The 17,435-nt window shown below is 34.3% G+C and overlaps 1 protein-coding gene across 8 annotated transcripts in view; it reads right to left on the reverse strand.

Annotated features, from left to right (window-relative positions):
• Positions 1-17,435, reverse strand: part of THOC2 (THO complex subunit 2) — a 105,706-nt gene that overhangs the window by 76,209 nt on the left and 12,062 nt on the right. For 7 of the 8 annotated variants that reach the window (XR_009500138.1, XM_059910088.1, XM_059910084.1 and 4 more), the window contains exons 2-7: positions 15,062-15,120; positions 10,627-10,718; positions 8,431-8,482; positions 4,288-4,358; positions 3,301-3,422; positions 2,625-2,758 (exon numbers count right to left, since the gene is read on the reverse strand). Coding sequence is in view for 6 of the 8 variants with exons in the window: in XM_059910088.1 (XP_059766071.1) it covers positions 2,625-2,758; positions 3,301-3,422; positions 4,288-4,358; positions 8,431-8,482; positions 10,627-10,718; positions 15,062-15,120 (530 nt within the window). In the remaining 2 variants the exon portion in view is untranslated. Of the gene's footprint in view, positions 1-2,624; positions 2,759-3,300; positions 3,423-4,287; positions 4,359-5,502; positions 5,603-6,369; positions 6,395-8,430; positions 8,483-10,626; positions 10,719-15,061; positions 15,121-17,435 lie in introns of those variants that run through there. The other variant, XM_059910089.1, reaches the window with a different exon arrangement.

Raw genomic sequence — 17,435 nt, forward strand, 5'->3', positions numbered from 1 at the left:
CCACGGAACAACTAAGCCCGCGTGCCACAACTACTGAGCCTGAGCTCTAGAGAGCCCACAAGCCACAACTACTGAGCCCACGTGCCACAACTACTGAAGCCTGCGAGCCTAGAGCCCTTGCTCCACAAAGAGAAGCCACCGCAATGAGAAGCCCGTGCACTGCAACGAAGAGTAGCCCCTGCTCGACACAACTAGAGAAAGCCCACGTGCAGCAACGAAGACCCAACGCAGCCAAATAAATAAATAAATTTATTTTTAAAAAAATGCATGCCTCCCAAACCAGATATCAGTTCTGCCAATGGCTGGTGAAGGAGATCAGACCTGAGATAGCTTTGTATAAGGTATTATCTGTCTAGGTTGCTCCTAAAGAGAAAGCAATGGGAATAAACAAGAGGAAACTCATCCAAAGATGCCATGAAAAGCAGGATGCTATGTTAGTGAACTGCTCTGGACAGATGAGACAAGGCCTACCTGAAGTCTGCATTGAGGGGGAATCCGATAAATTCTACCTCTTAAAGAGTGAGTACTCACTGGAATTGAAGTCTTAACCTCAACTTTAATGTCAATGAAAAATTCCTTTCTCAGACAATGGGGGAGGAGGGAATCAGCTAGCCAAAGAGAAACAAACACTAAGCCAGGAAGATGAACTTTCTCAAATCCTCCATGTCAGGGAAAAGAGGCTAAGAATCACTATAAACTCTACTAGAAAGGGGGAAACATTCATTCGTTTTTTGATGAGTATTTATCCAACACCTACGTACCAGGCACTGAGGTTAGAGGTACTAAACAAAACAGACAAAAACCCTTGTCCTCATGGAACTTACTTACATTCCAGTGGGGGTGTGGCATAAAATACGGTGCACATTATATGGTGTTAAGTGCTCAGAAGAAAGACAGTGAACCACAGGGAGTGTCGGGGTGGGGGGTGGCCATATAAGGCTACACTGAGGAGGTGGCATTTGAGTGTTTCTGGGCTAGCGTGCTTTGCAGTACACCTGACGGACTAGAACAGAGGTTTGGCCCAAGAAATCAAATTGTTTATACTCATGGAATATCCATGTGAGTTATGAGCTTGCAGTTGTGACTGTCACACTGTTCTTCAGAGACAGTAACATAACCTGTTCTCTGTGGGGACATAGTTCAAGAAAAGAAAGTACACAGCATACATTTTTCCCAGTTAGATAAAAGCACACTTTCAAGAAAATCCCTCTTTGAAATGTTCCCAAAATAACAAAGGACTAAAAAAGTATAAACTCACAAGGACAAAAAAATAGAAGAAACAAGGACAGACAAGAGATATCAACAAATAAGCAGATAAAGTAAAAAAAAAAAAAAAAGTGAGAACCTTATACAGCAGAGAATTTTTTTGTGGGGAATACCATCTTAAGAGAGTACATGGCAGTATATAAGGAAAGACAAACTTATAGCAAGGCAGTACTGACAAACATCTCAAACTAGATCAAAATTCTGCAGGAAAAATGTAGAGCCTACCCTGGAAAGAACAGAAAGGAAACCCTACAGGAGGATTTTTTTTTAATGGGTCACTGCTACACAGGTAAGCAAGAGACCTGCAGCCTTAGAGGGCTGCCAGTCTTGGTGTTAATTTGATAATGGAAGAAAGTAGCAAAGAGACTAAATCAGCTGCCAGAACTAGACTTACTTCAAAGAAAAGGGTAAATTTAAACTAAAAGCTCCTTACCTCTATACCTGTTGGCCACCAAAAGCTTAAGCTAAAAACAAAAATTACTGTAGTAAATCTGGTTTTATCTGGGTCCCCACTGGAGAAAGGGGATAAGGATTGGGACACCTCCTCTCTCTTTCTCATCCATAAAGTTCAAAAACAGAGAAAGAACTGAGAATTGAGCATAAGCATCCTCTAAAATATAACCAGTGAAGCAGGAAATATGACTTTTCCAACAGGTCTCAAAACTTAAGACATCTAGGTGTTGCAAAATCTTCCCTGAGATAGCATAACACCTAACAAATAGCAAAAATTCTTTCCATTCTTGAAAAATCAGGAGTACCCTATTTTTCTATCATTCATTCCTCCTTTCTATAGAAGCCAACTATTTCCTCCAAATGCTCAATGCAAATAAAAAGAACAATGCTAAAGAAATTCTATTTAAAAGGTAGGGAAAGTAACACTTTCCTATTTGTTACACTTTTACAACATCTGCACTTACTTTAACAGACTGTTGTAAAGATAAAATAAAATGTGTATCAAAGTTGCTCGGTATTTTTAAAATCAAGTTCAAAAGAACTAAACATCTCCACATTTCAAGAGTTCACCGAAGATTTTATTAAAGTTTCATATTTGCTTACTTATTTTCTGCCCTCCATAAAATTATTGGAAAATACTTAAAAATTAAAGATAGAAATACTAGAGAGCAGAAACTAATACAAACACGAAGGTAAGAGTAACAAAAAGATTTCTTATAAATATCATCCCAAATTTTTTTATTATTGATAATAATCTTAAAAGTACAAGCTAGACATTTCTCTCGTTTCTTAATTTAAAAACAAAAAACTATAGGGAATGCACTAGTTTTGTCTTTATGGATATTCTTCAACAGTTAAAAAAATTTATCTTAGCAACACATAGTATATATAGATATACGTCTTACCTATTAAAGATTTGATATTTTCTAAGATTAAATCACTGGTAATATTTCCAGATAAATCTTGCCCCAATTCAGCAATCAGCTTGGCATAACCTTCATTTTCTTCTCTTAACAAATTAAATTTTTGCTGCTTATAACTGAAATTAAACATCATAAAGCAGATAAAATTAATTTCAATTAACAAGCTTGCATAAGAGTATTGTATTCTTCTCATTGAATTTTCTTACTCTCTTATATAAAACAATCATAAGAACAGTTGTTGAAAGTTTACCTCTTTGTCTATCTTTTAGGATAGAAAATAACAGTGATTCTTAAGGGACACCCCAATGTTAATTACACAAGGAAAGGATATCGCTAATAACATAACACTATTTCCATCATTGACAAGAATATACCTTAAAGCCACAGTTGTAAATTATTTTATTGGTAGTAATAAAAGCATTGAATATTATTTTAACTTCTAACATGGAAAAAAATTAACATTGGTTTCACACAGGTAAAGTTCACTGCTGACTCAATAACCGTAGGCTACTCTTAAAAGGAAAAAACACAAGACACATGCTAACAGCAACAACAACAAAAATCTTCAAAACGCCTTTAGAAACTTCTAGTATTCAACATGAGAACTAAAAAACATGCTCAGGTACTTGATCTGCAACATAAAAATACCTGTACTTACAAGAGTTTTGTCTTGATTTTAACTGACTTTTGATTGAATTGCTGTGATTGTTTGATAAGTCCTAACGATTCCAATGTTTCTGGATCCAAGCGTTCCTTTAGAACTGTGTCTGAAACTAAATACTGTATTAAAAAATATTAAAGGCCATTTACTCCTCAGCATTCCAACTATGCATTCACAATCTTAAAACATATTCAAAATAATTTCCCCAAATAAGAATATTAAAATCACCTTATATATATACATCAACAACTTTATTAAAAGGCTTGGAACTTCAATCTAACAAAAATGATGACTCTCCAAGTACTGAAACATACAGCTTTTAAAAAATTCACTAAAAATTATATGTCATGCTGTACACAACCTACAAATGACAAGAACTACAGATGTAATTCTGATTAAAATTGAGTTTGTCAACTGAATTTTCTTTAAGATAATGCAGCATTTCAGCCTTCTTTGGTTTCTACTGTTTAAGTCAAATTCTATTGTCTGTCCTTGCAGCAAAGACAAGGACATTCTTCCAGGTCTGAGTAATGGCATTCCGCCTTGGTTTTAAATTTATGAACATAAAATGGTTTGCTAGACAATGATTATGATGAGCTCTAGAATTCATTATTTTTAAACTACCTCCATTCTTTTTCTCCTTGCCTAATAGTTTATGAAAAATTTTTCAGTTTAAAAGCTGTCCATATCATTTCTACTCACTTGATAGATGCTTACCTGTTCCTTAGTTAGGAACTTACTAGGTCAGGAATATCACCAAAGGTTTTCTATGCATAGATAGTTTAAGTGATATGGTAGCATGCCTATTTCGTAGAAAAAAATTAGCATGTCTAATTTTACAAAGCATTCCATTTCAAAACCCAAATCTCACCTTATAATGAATAGTCAACTGAATGTCAATATCCTCCTCCATTAACATGATTATCTGTGATTACAATCATTCCACATAAAATTTAGAAATGGAAAGTATTTTTTAAAACTTACCAAACATGCTAATACCAATTGTGTAAAATAGTCTCTCTTGCTTTTTTCTTCTAAACAATTTGTCTCAATATCTATAATGACAAAGAAAAAGAAAGATGAAAGTTTGATTTTTCTAGACTCCAGAACTATAATACGATACCTGTTTTCTTTAAAACTAGCTAAATTTAAAATGCCTCATTCTGAATTTGGGGAAAAAATTTAAACTGTGGTAAGCATAAGCAGTCCTTCATGTGCATATGAATACTTAAAGATTTATAAATACTTATAATTTATAAATATTTATAATTTCTCCTGATACTGAAAAACCGACCTTGTGACCAATGGCATAGCCATAAAATGGTAAGTTGATTATGGAGCTATGTGCTAAGGCACTGCAAGCAACAAAGCTTCCAAAAAATACTGTTTTCAAAAATGGAAACATATGGGAATTCCCTGGCGGTCCAGTGGTTAGGACTTGGCGCTTTCACTGCCAAGGGCCAGGGTTCAATCCCTAGTTGGGGAACTAAGATCCCACAAGCCACGCAGCACGCAGCACGGCCAAAAAAAAAAAAAAAAGGGAAACATTCAAGCAAAGTTTAAACAACCACATGTCAGAGATGCTAAGGTAAAAAGCTGAACTGGGTGACAACAAAGATCTCTTCTAATACTAAAGATCCTATTACTCATGAAGATCAAACCCTTCACTTTGGCCACCTTGGTACCATGTTCTAACCAAGCTACTTGGTCACCAACTCTATGAAAACTATATTAAAAGATATTTTTAACATCCTATTTTGAATTACAATTCTAGTCAGCAAACAAAACTTCACTCAAGATTTTCATTTTCTTCCTACTGAAATATTTTTTTTAAAAACTGAGACCTCCTTGAGTTTCAGTACATTATTCAAAAAATTTGTCAAACAATTTTCTGATCTAAAGTATAGAGGAAATAAACAATTAGCTCTAAATGCTAAGCATCAAAAACTTCAACCAGGATTAGCAGGATTACAAAATTGATCTCAGGATTATTGTTTTAACTGATTACACACCATTACCTTATTTTTAAAGTCAATTCATATTTAGAATGTGCTATAGAAAAAGGCACCGATTTTAGTGATGTAATAAAAATTGCCCTCTAAAAGTTCCAGGGCTCCCCCAGACAGACATCCTACAACTGCTTTGCTTCAGTTTACTTTCTACTGCCATCACTAATAATCAAAAGAGAAGAGGACCTACCATTGAACACATCCACATTTTCCTGGCCCTTCTCCACTTTTCCTTCTTGGACAGTGCCATCTCCCAGTATTCTGGCCACTACAGCTAAGCACACAGTCAGCTCAAGCGTATTAAGGGAATTTCGAGGTGTAATTTATACAATGTAAATTGCAGTACAATCTCAATCTATCAATAAGACTTTTAATCCGTGTGTATCTCAACAATCCCTTCCAGGGACTCCTAGTTGTCTCCTCATTATCTAGTCTTCTGGTCCCTCCTCAGCCTAGAACTTCAAGGATACTGATCTTGAGGGGTCAGGACTAAAGTGGGCCTATTCTTTTAACCAATATCTATCTACCCTCAAAGGCCCTACAGTCCCTAAGATCTACCTCCAAAGTCCCCAGGATGAGAGCATTTGGGTAGCAGGTTCATCCTCTTCAAGTAAAGTCTACTCTCCTCTTAGCCATCGGACCTGATTAAGATATAACTCTCTGGGTTCTGACCATGTTAGCAAATGCTTAATGGGACCTCAGTAAATTTCTTGGCTAAACTATCTCAATAATCAATATAGGACTCTATTATCCCGATTATGCTTTCCCTGTTTTCTTTATTCTTTTTGTTCTAACTTATGAAACCATTCATTGTTCATTATTCATTCATTATTTCTGACTCCTCAACCCCAAATCAGCACCCAATAAGTTTTCTTTAATTTCCCTCTGATTTTCCTAAAAAGCCCTCAGCCATTTCCAACTCTAGGCCCAGTATCACCAACCACCTAACCCAGCTCAGAGGTCCCATCAGTACATCAAGTCACATCAGACTCTCCTTTCAGGTTAATATAGCTCTCAGGCCCCCTCACCCTTACATGATTAATCTTTTAAAGGATACTGTTATCTTAACCAGGAAAGTACAGCACTGATTTCTCTTATAACTGTTAAAATATTAGAAAGAGAACATGATATACTAGAAAGATCATGGACTCTAGAACCAAAAGGACCCAGGTTCAAACCCTGCCTTATACTAGTTGTGTGGCCTTGAAAAATCACTTTTCTGAGCTTTGATTTTCTGATCCATATCTCTACCTTACAGAAATTGCTGTGAAGATTAAAATGAAATTAAATGCTTAACATACAGAAGGTGCTCCAAAATGGCACCTACATTATTATTACTGTGATCATCATTATAATTATCATCATCATTATTATTAGAGGTAGCTCGCGTTCTTACTCCTATTCCCCTACCTTGGTCTGGGGTCACCCTTGGATCATTTTTTTTCTGCCAAGGGTGGGGGTACGTGAGTGAGGGGGCAGGTGAGGGAAATTCTCTTTCCAAGTTTGCCGTCCTAATCTTGCTTGTAAAAATGGACTGGATAGGCTAAAAGAAATTTCCCAAGAGCAACCAAACATCATCTTCATGAATTCATGTTACTAGTAAAAAGCCATGACTTGTAATAATAATTCATATTATATAACTAAATAACTATGAAGGGAAAATATATCCTAATAAGTCAATTAAAAAAAAGAAATTACTAGAACTTACTAGTAAGCTGATAATTGATGATTACCCAAAGAAAGATATAAAATGTACTCCTGACACTATCAATGAACAACAGCTTCCACACAATGGTACCTACAAATCACTCTTTTAAGTCTTAAAAATTTATAGTAAAAACAAACAATTTTCTAAATTGAAACCTGTCTCGTGTTATATTTATTAGTAACATAATATAACATTCTTTAGCGCCTGCTCTAAAAATTAAGCTTAAAAGGTTTTTGTTGTTGGCATAAATCAATCAATCCAATAGATAGCATGAACAAATACTTTATCATCTAAACCAGGATAGTTTGAAGATTGAAAGAAGGCACAATTAATAATTACGCCAGGAAAACAAAACAAAAAGGGGACATAACGGTCACCAATCAATGGTCTTTTCATTTATCACTCACGGTCCACACACATTTTGACCTGTTCCCAACCTTACTGTTGTTATAAAATCTTAAACGTCCTGAAGGATCAAGGACCAGACATTTAGATTTGTTGCAATCAAATCTGGGATTCTCAGTAAGACATTTAAGTAACCTATCTAATTCTAAGAGTTAAGATTAACGAGCTAAAATAATTCATTCCAGCTTGACAAACTCTCAGAGGAGAAGTCATATTTTAAAGCGAATATTATAATGTTTGGTAATGTTTTCTAACAGATCAAAGTTACAGAATGCATAAGACTGATGAGGAAAACTGTGCTCAAAGATACTTTAATTCAGATTTAAAAATCAGAGAAATATATTTGTAATATACATTATTTTTTAAATCCATGCCTCCCATGGAGGGACACTACCTTTTGTTCTAAGTCAAAGAAATATTCCTTTCTTATCTTGCATGAATTCTTATTTTTTCTGGACAAATAGAGAAGTTGCTATTTCCAAAGCTGGTTTCTCATCCTCAAAACAAAAGTACTTTTGATTACTTTGGCTCTTCTTGCTCTCTCTAAAATTAAGAAGAATCAGAAGAGTACAATAGTAAAGTAAATACCTCTTGAGTATCCTGAGTTTGAGATTCTGACATTCATTGATAATCTGCATTGAATAATATTATGTGGTTACTAAAATCTGAATAATTCAGACTAACTTAACCTCAGAAAACCTGGGTTTTTTTTTACCTGAAATGACTTAATTTAGCTCAATTTTATATAAAGATACATTCTGAAAAACTCAAACTATTTGAATTATAAACTAAAACTATTTAAAGCTAGCTTATAAATAGTAACTGTACTCACATTTGACTTATAATATATATTCCCTATAAAGTAAAAAAAAAACCAATATATTCTAGATTTGTAGAAACATTTGTAAAATCCTTAGTTTGAAAGAAAGCATTTTATTTAACACAGTACATTAATTTACCAAACAACACTTTTTACAGGTGAAATAAAGGCTTATTAATACCTACCTAATATGCAGAATACGTCAGCAAGAATGGAGGGCATATCCTCACGAAATTCCTAATTTTAAAAAATACAATTATTCATAGTAAATACTAGAATAGCACACTAGCAATTATTATGGTTTCAGAATAACACTCTTCAGTAAAACTTAAAAACAAAACCCTAATACCACTATGTTGACAAATAATAAAAGTTTTCAAGTTTCATAACATAGAGAAAATTAAGAGGGAGATAATGGTTGGAAAAAATGTTTAAATGTCTACCATGAAATAACTTGTGTTAAAAAAAAAAAAAGAAACTTAAAACAAGCACCTCAGGAAATAATAAAGAACACAAATGAGTTAACATTTTTCCAGTGAAGTTTCATGTCAGAAACCACTGGAATTTGGAGTACCTTACACCTACCTAAAGCAAGACTGTTAAATATGGTACATTTTTCATCTAAAACTTTAAACGTTGTGCTCATGCCTGAGTCAACACTGATCTATGCAAAAATCATAGTATTATCAGAACAAAAATCTAAAAAATGCAATATGAAGATATAATAATTACCAAAAAATCTATCTTTATTTTCTTTATGCACTGATGTTTGCAGCCTTTGGAGAAACTGACCCGAAACTCTCCCCTCATTTCTGGATGAATACTTCAGCATTTATCCTAGATTTGTCTCCTGACTTCCCACTCCCACACCCAATTTTAGAGCCATTTTCCATTAGTAAGGATCATAGTTCAATTATTGCAATTAGTTTGCTGGCACTATAGCAACCCTAAAATTAGCCTATTTTCAGAGAGTAAAGGAAAGAAATATAATTCTAAAGGAAAAACTGGTAGCTGTAAGAGACAGACAAGATATGTTTCTGTGGCTAAGATATGGGACAGTGCAATATAGGACTATGAGAATCTAGCCACGACAAAGAATCCAGCTGCAGAAGTATATATATCACTAAGGACTCAAAGAAAGGGAAGCTAAGTAAGAACAAAACACACATTAAGTTCATTTGGACTATTCATTTTCAATAAATGGGAAAAGTATTAGAATCAAATTCCATTAACACACTAAACCCTATACTGATGCCCAATTTACAGAATGAAATAACCTTAATTGCCGATCAGACATTAGTCTCTTCTTAAGGGCTATGAAATTTGGCTATGTCTACTTGAATGCAAGTGCTCCAAAACAATAGAGCAAGACAAGAGTTTTCAAACATGGAATATTAGTTGTTGAAGAAATAGACTACTCCAACACAAGCTAATCAGATAGAGACAGTTTAGAGGTAAAAGAGAAACTCATATTGAACCTCTACTGCTCAAATACATCTCAACATGATGGGGGAAAAAATCACAACTACTAAACATAGAAAGTCCTTAAGACCATCCTCAGGAAAGCACAAAAATCATACAAAGAAAAAGGCCACAGAAGCTTAAAGCAGCACAGGGGAAATTCATACTGACATCAAGAAACTCCAGGTACCACCTCAATAATACTTATTATGAAAGCTGTTCTCAACTGGGCAGATAATTTTATTTATACAAGTGTAATAAAACCCAGCCTAATAATAATAGAATAATACACCACTTGTAATAAAATGAAACTTAACTCCTGCTTTACAATAAACACCCTTACAATTTGAGAGTTCATCTTTCAATTCAAATACCAAACAACCATGGAAAGTATCTGGTCTGAATCTAACTTAAATTCTCTAATAAATAAAAGAGTGAAACAGAATAACCACTTAAAGGTTAGGGGAAAATCTAGTTATTATTTTCTAAAGCAAACAACAAACAACATGAAAATCAGCATCAAGTGAACATTAGAATCATACAACCTCAATTTAAGATAATTTAATCCTCAATTTTTAAAATACATTTAATTTCTAAACATAACCACAAACAAAAGAAAATGCCTTGTTATACTATACTGGGAGAACAGTCTAACCAAATTATTTTTTTATAGGAGCTTTTTTTTTTTTTTGCCCTCCCAGCTTACATAATATTTCCTGCTCTACTCACAACCAGAGAAAAAGATTAAAATACCTATATTTCTGTCTAGCAACAATGGCTTACCAATATTATCTTAAAACATTCACTATTATAATTTTGAATAAAATGAAACACAAGTTATACACTTCAGGGATCCTTGCATCAAAGGCAGAAAGAAATATGTAACAATTATCAAATTTAAAAAACATATATATACTTACACTAATGTCATTAAGAACATTAGATGCCTGTTCATGCTTTAGATTTCCTTTAATGACATGGTATGATAACTCATAAAGAGCTTGCTGGAAATCTGTCAAACATAAAAGAAAGAGTATAATGACACAGTCTCTTGAACATGAAAGGTAGACTCTCTAGGGGAAGATCTACGTATTTCCTACTTCTCGGAATTATTATAAACATCAATAATGATTAAGAAAACTATACTTCTAATGCTTTTCTCTAGCAGATTTTTTCCTTTTATTTTCACAAAAACACAATACTTAAAGAGTAGAAAAAAGTTAACCTTGACTCCACTACTATAACATAACTACTGCTTGAGCACTTCCAATCTTTTTCTATATGTCTACATATTTTACATACTTGCATTCATAGTTTACGTCATTTGGTATTCTGATTACCTGACAAACACTTTTAAAAGCATTTTCTCGTGCTACCAAAGTCTACGAAATTATTTTTAATGACTGCATAGAACTCTAGCAAGTGAATATAAACTAACCATTCTTCTCGCCAGGAGATTCACAGATTTTTCTAACTATATTCAGATTATAGTCAATTTAATCGCAGGGCTACACTGACAACAGATAAGGAATAGCAGTAAATATAAAATTTAAGTTTACCCATATCCTACTGTCAGAGAAATTTCTCCCCAAAATCTCATTTTCTCCTCTATTTCCATCAGAATTCAAACTAAAATACATTCAGCCCTCTGTATCCATAGGTTCTGCATCCACAGATATGGAGGGCTGACTTTAGTCACTGTACAATGCCATTTTATATAAGGGACTTGAGGATCCTTGGATTTTGGTATCAGAGGGGGCTCCTGGAACCAATCCCCTGCAGATACTAAGGGATGATCATAATTACATATGTACATACACACATAAAACATCACTCCTATGAGAACTGTCAACCACATGTACGGTAGTCTCATTCACTATTAATTAGCATAGCCCCCCTTTCCTGGAGAAGGAATTTGGGGAGGGGGGAGGAGTTAATGGTCAGGTGAACACCTCCTTCCAGCCACCTTTTTCTTTAGTCCCATACACTAAAATCTTTATCTCCTTCCTCTCATTAAAAGTAGGAAAACAAGTAGCTCTAAAAACATTAATGTAAAATAAAGTCAATTTATAATCCACTTTTGAAATAAATCACAAAATCTTTCAGGGCAATATAACAAGTTAAGAAATCAAATATTTGGGAGTTCCCTGGTGTTCTAGTGGTTAGGATTCGGTGCTTTCGCTGCTGTGGCCGGGGTTCAATCCCTGGTCGGGAAACTGAGATCCTATAAGCTGTGCAGCGCGGCCAAAAAATAAAAATTTAAACGAGAAATCAAATATTTAAAAATCTTCTCCTTTGGTCTACTACTAGCCACAAAAAAGGAACATAACAGAAATCAAAACTTTTATCAATCCCCCTTTAAACAATGAAAATAGTATTTTACAATGAAATAAATTTGTCCATTAAATTATTCACAAAAGAAATACAGCCAGATTATCCCAATTCCTTATGAAGAATCCATTAAATATATCCTAACTTTTTCACAAATATGCCTTCATTATGCTTATAGTAAACTATATAAAAACTAAAATTCAAAGGAAAAATTTCTGTTAGTATGGTAGGAATATGAGGTCAATTTCATGCTTTCAATTTCCATTAATAAAATGCTTTTATAACAAAGAATAGCCATTTGAAGTTATCCAGATAACTAAGATTTTTTAAAAAGCAATCACTCTTAGAAACACAAAACAGCTGAGCATCATAAACTAAATTCCCATAAGAATATGGACTCACAGGGGCTGAGGGAATTCTAATCTTAATCAAAGGAGATTAAAGTAGAGAACAAATGGCCCAGGTCATCTTGCTGACACTAAGTGACATAAAAACAATCACAATGTAATCCACAAAGTAGCAAAGATAGTCCCCAATTCACATGTTATTTAAATGCCCATTTAAGTGGCTAGGAAGTCCTGTCGTATTTTATCCACAGAAATAGTAAGTGGTGTCTTAAAGACCACCAAGGCTAGTCCCACAAAGCCCTGCAAAATCTACACTAAAGTTGAAAAACTTTACATTTACAGTGGGGAGGAAAACTTACAACCCTTATAATTACACAGAAAAGAATAAATGCTAACGTTTCAGAAAAAGCAGCTTTAAGAACAGCCACAAGTAAAAGGGACTTCTAGACATTCTTTGTGGAATTTGAACATTTTAGACACTAGTTCTTGGTTATGTCGAATATCACTAAGACTACTCATGTTTATCAGCCATCCTTACGATGTTATTTTACGGGAGGTGGGGAAGAGACTTATAAAAAGAACAAGGAGAAACAGCGTGTGCAAGGGAAACTGCCCGCCTGAAATGAAATCAATTTGAGGGAGAGGCAGAAAGGGAAAGGGCACAAGGAACACCACCCAAACTCAATTCTCCTGAGATAGACGAAGGAAATTCTGAAGAAACAACATTCAATTCCCTGCATGGACTACCCACTGGGGCCCTCAGACCAAAGCTTGATTGTTGGCAGATATCAGCCAAAGAGTGTTATGCGTTGAGAAAGTAGGCAAGGGCAAGCAAGAGAGAACACCTGCAACTGAGCCAATGAGGCCACACTCCTACTATTTGGGGTTTCATACATGAATCAGAACAACCATGCAAATTAACAATAATCTGATAGTTATTAAACATCCACACAGTCCCATTTAAAACTGGAAGAGTAATCACCCTGTTACGCTATTTATAGTTTTTCTGAGAATTCTTTTTCTTATTTTATCTACTTAAGGTTTCAATCGCAAACAAGATCCAAGTTAACTGAGAAGTTAGAAACTTGTTTTAAACATAACGTGAAAAAAATAACTATCCAAATGCTTTTAAAAAGGAATCTTTTTTTACTCTCTTACATTTCTGACAGTCAACTGACTTATTCAAAAAAGAAGGCATTATATCAACCTCAGAAATCTTTATGAATGATCATGCAATTTTAAAAGCAGGATGATTGGAAAATAACTTTGGGGATTGGACTAGGAATGTTAACAAGTCTTACCCAAATGACAGAAAGAAAAATGGCTTACTCATTTGTTTAAAAATGCTTTCTATTCAGAAACCCAAACGTTCTTCAAAAAGTATATATTCTCATATTAAGGTAATATTTAATTTTTGATAAAAGTAAACTTATCTACAGAAAATTATCTAATAATTTTTTATTTAAAATAGAATCTTGACTATAAATTATTTTTCCAGATTTGAAAAAAAAATGTTATGGGTTCTATCCCCAATGAAAGCTACATATGAAAATGCTTTAAACTTACTGGGCATTACTGCTTTTGTTTTTGCCCCTCCTTTTCTAAATCCATATACCTAATTTTAAATTAATGAACGTTAAATAGCAAATCCTTTAAAATTAACATAACTAAAAATTTACACCCTGTTTAATAACATTTTACTTAATAAACCATATTTGTGATATGCAGTAGTAAACAACTCCGTTCCTTTTAATGTTTTCCATGACACTACCTTTAACAAGATCCCCAGATACCACCTAAACATAACCAGCTTTAGTAAAAACACTGAACCTCAGTTTCTGGAAGTTACCTAGTGCAAAAAAGATCAGAATAGTTTTTTTTTTCCATGCTAGCTCTTCTCTTCTGTTTATGATTGATACCTAGCCTGTGTAAGTTTTACTACAGCTAGCAACTGCTGAAATGTAGGTAAATATACCATGTTACAATTATAAAAGCCAAGCAATATTATATGACTATTATGCAGGTCAAAAGACAACCATACACAGAGATATATAGTCTTACTATAACTATAGTTTTAATCTCAATTCTAATATATTCATATAAAAGCTTTATATAATGTGAATATCTTAGACCTTTTGCTTTTATTCATAAAATTTAACAGAAAACAGGATATTTATTAATTTTGACCAAGCCAAAAATAATAGCTATGATACTTTTATTTATTTATTTTTGGGGCTGTGTTGGGTCTTTGTTGCAGCGCACGGGCTTTCTCTAGCTGTGGCAAGAGGGGGCTACTCTTCATGGGGGTGCACGGGCTTCTCATTGTGGTGGCTTCTCTTGTTGTAGAGCATGGGCTCTAGGCACGCAGGCTTCAGTAGCTACAGCACGCAGGCTCAGTAGTTGCAGCACGCGGGCCCTAGACTGTGCAGGCTTCAGTAGTTGTGGCACGTGGGCTCAGTAGTTGTGGTGCACGGGTGGTAGGGTGCGCGGGCTTCAGTAGTTGTGGCTCACGGGCTCTAGAGCGCAGGCTCAGTAGTTGTGGCACACGGGCTTAGTTGCTCCATGGCATGTGGGATCTTCTCGGACCAGGGATCAAACCAATGCCCCCTGCATTGGCAGGAGGATTCTTAACCACTGCGCCACCAGGGAAGTCCTATGATACTTTTAAAAGTCTTACCTCTATAAGTCGAACTATCATGGCTTTTATTTTCACTGAGGATCCGGCAAAAATGCAAACTAGAATAAAACAAATAATCTGTATTAATTTCTAATCCTAACATAGATAATCCTTATAGAGCAAATTATATCAACTAAAAATATCTGGAAATGTATCCGATATTTTTAAATCCATTAGTTTATAATTTAAATAAAACAAACCTATAAACCCTAATTGGTCAGAACTGGAGGATGCTAGTGAATCAAGTCATTATTTTGAAAACTGGTAAATAAAGAATGAAAATCAAGCACTTATTCTGCCTTTTGTATATGAACGAATACTTGATAAGAAATGCCTCTGTTAGTATTTCAGCTAACAAACGAAGGAATGGTAGAATTAGAACATCATCATTTTAAGGTCCCTAATAAATTAAAGGATCTAAGCATCTATTAATGGCTGTTCACATCACAAGAGACAATCAGATATTATGTGCCTCCTGATCCTGATATACAAGAATACACCACCACCTATGAAGTTGTCTTTAAAGGGGGGGGGGGGCAATAACTTAAATTCAAACTGTGGGAAACTCTATAGGACAATGGCCCAGTCTCTTCAACAAATATATTACAAGGGAAAATAAAAGATGGTGTGGGATCCTCAGGGTGAAAAAGGCTTAAGAGATATATCGATCACAGTGTATGGCTCCTTACTTGGATCCTGTTTCAAATACTTTAAAAATTAACATTTATGAGTCAACTAGAATATTTTATAACTTTTTAAAAGATAGATGCTGAAATATCTACCGATGAAATATTTACTTCAAAAGTATGGGGAAATGGGTAGGGTTATAGATGAAACAAGACTGGCCAGCAGCTGATAAATATTGAAGTTGGTTGATGATTTCATTGGGGAGCTATTATATCTACTTTCTCATCTGAGACTTTTTTCCAATAACAAAGTTTAAAAACAAAAAGTTGACATTTTTTTCATAAAATTCAAAATTCAAAAAAGATACTTGTATGGTAAATATTTCTTCACTAATTTAAATACAGCAAAGGATAGATATACAGTATACAGTGAAAAGAGGTATGTTTAATTGGAATTCCAGAAAGAAGAGAGAACAGGGCAAAAGCAGTATTTGAGGAAACAATAGCCAAGAATTCAGTTTTCCAGAACTGAAGTGAAATCCATAGCTGGGCACATCATAGTAAAACTACAGAAAACCAAAGACAAAATCATTTAAGCACCTGAGGAAAAAAAGGCAATCAGTATCTTCATGACTTCTCAACAAGAACACTTGATAGCTGGAAGATACATTCAAGGTGCTAAAACAAAGTACCTGTCAACCTAAAATTCTATACCCAAAAAACACAGTTCCAAGAAAAGACAAAATAAGGACTGAACTTCAGACTAATAAAAATTGAGTTCACATACTAAAAGAAATGCTTGAGGACATTCTTCAGGCGGGATAAAAATGATCCCAGATAGAACCTTAGAGTTGCAGCAAGAAATGAGGGGAAAAAGTGCTAAGTATATAGGTAATTCTAATTTAATATTAAATGAATAATAATAATAGTGACTTATAGTATTTAAACATGTGTACTATTAAATATATAGAGATAGATATATAAATGGAAAAACACTGAAATACATCAAGGCTAACGTGGGTTTATCCCAAATACACAAAGTTGGTTCAAATTAACTCACCACATTAAACTGACTTTTAAAATCACACAATAATTCAGGAATAGGTTCTATTCCTAATTTTCTAAAAGTCCTTTTATGCATAAAAGACATTTGACAAAATTCAACATCCATTCATTATTTTTTAAAAAGACTTTTAGAAAATCAGGAATAGAAAAAAACTTATAATTTGATAAAGTAGCAGTTCTGATAGTGTGGTTCACAAACCCCTGATCCCCAAGACACTTTCTGGAGTTCTGCAAGGTCAAAACTATATTCATAGTAATACTAAGATTTCATTTCCCTTTTTTTGCTGTAATGACATTTGCCCTAATAATTCAAAAGCAAAGGAAGGTAAGACGGTTAGCACCTTAACATTTATCAAGGCAGCAGCACCAAACTGTCTCATTGAATTCTTCATGATCAAGAAATCAAAGGAAAGAATATAGCCAGTCTCATGTAAGATGTCACCAAACTGTTTCATTTTATCTTTCATGACCATTCACAAACAAAAGCCAGTTTCACTTAAGAATGTCCTTGATAGGAGTGACCTCAGCAAGATGGCAAAATAGGAAGCCCCAGGCCTTCCTTCCTCCCATAGAAACACAACTCAACAATACACATACCCAATTCCCTTTACGAGAAATTCAGAAACCAGTTAAGAGGCTCCTGCACCCCAGGCGAGGACTAAACCAGCTGCATCAAAGCTCGC

The sequence above is a fragment of the Balaenoptera ricei genome, chromosome X (assembly GCF_028023285.1).
Source record: "Balaenoptera ricei isolate mBalRic1 chromosome X, mBalRic1.hap2, whole genome shotgun sequence".
In the NCBI taxonomy this organism is placed as follows: domain Eukaryota; kingdom Metazoa; phylum Chordata; class Mammalia; order Artiodactyla; family Balaenopteridae; genus Balaenoptera; species Balaenoptera ricei.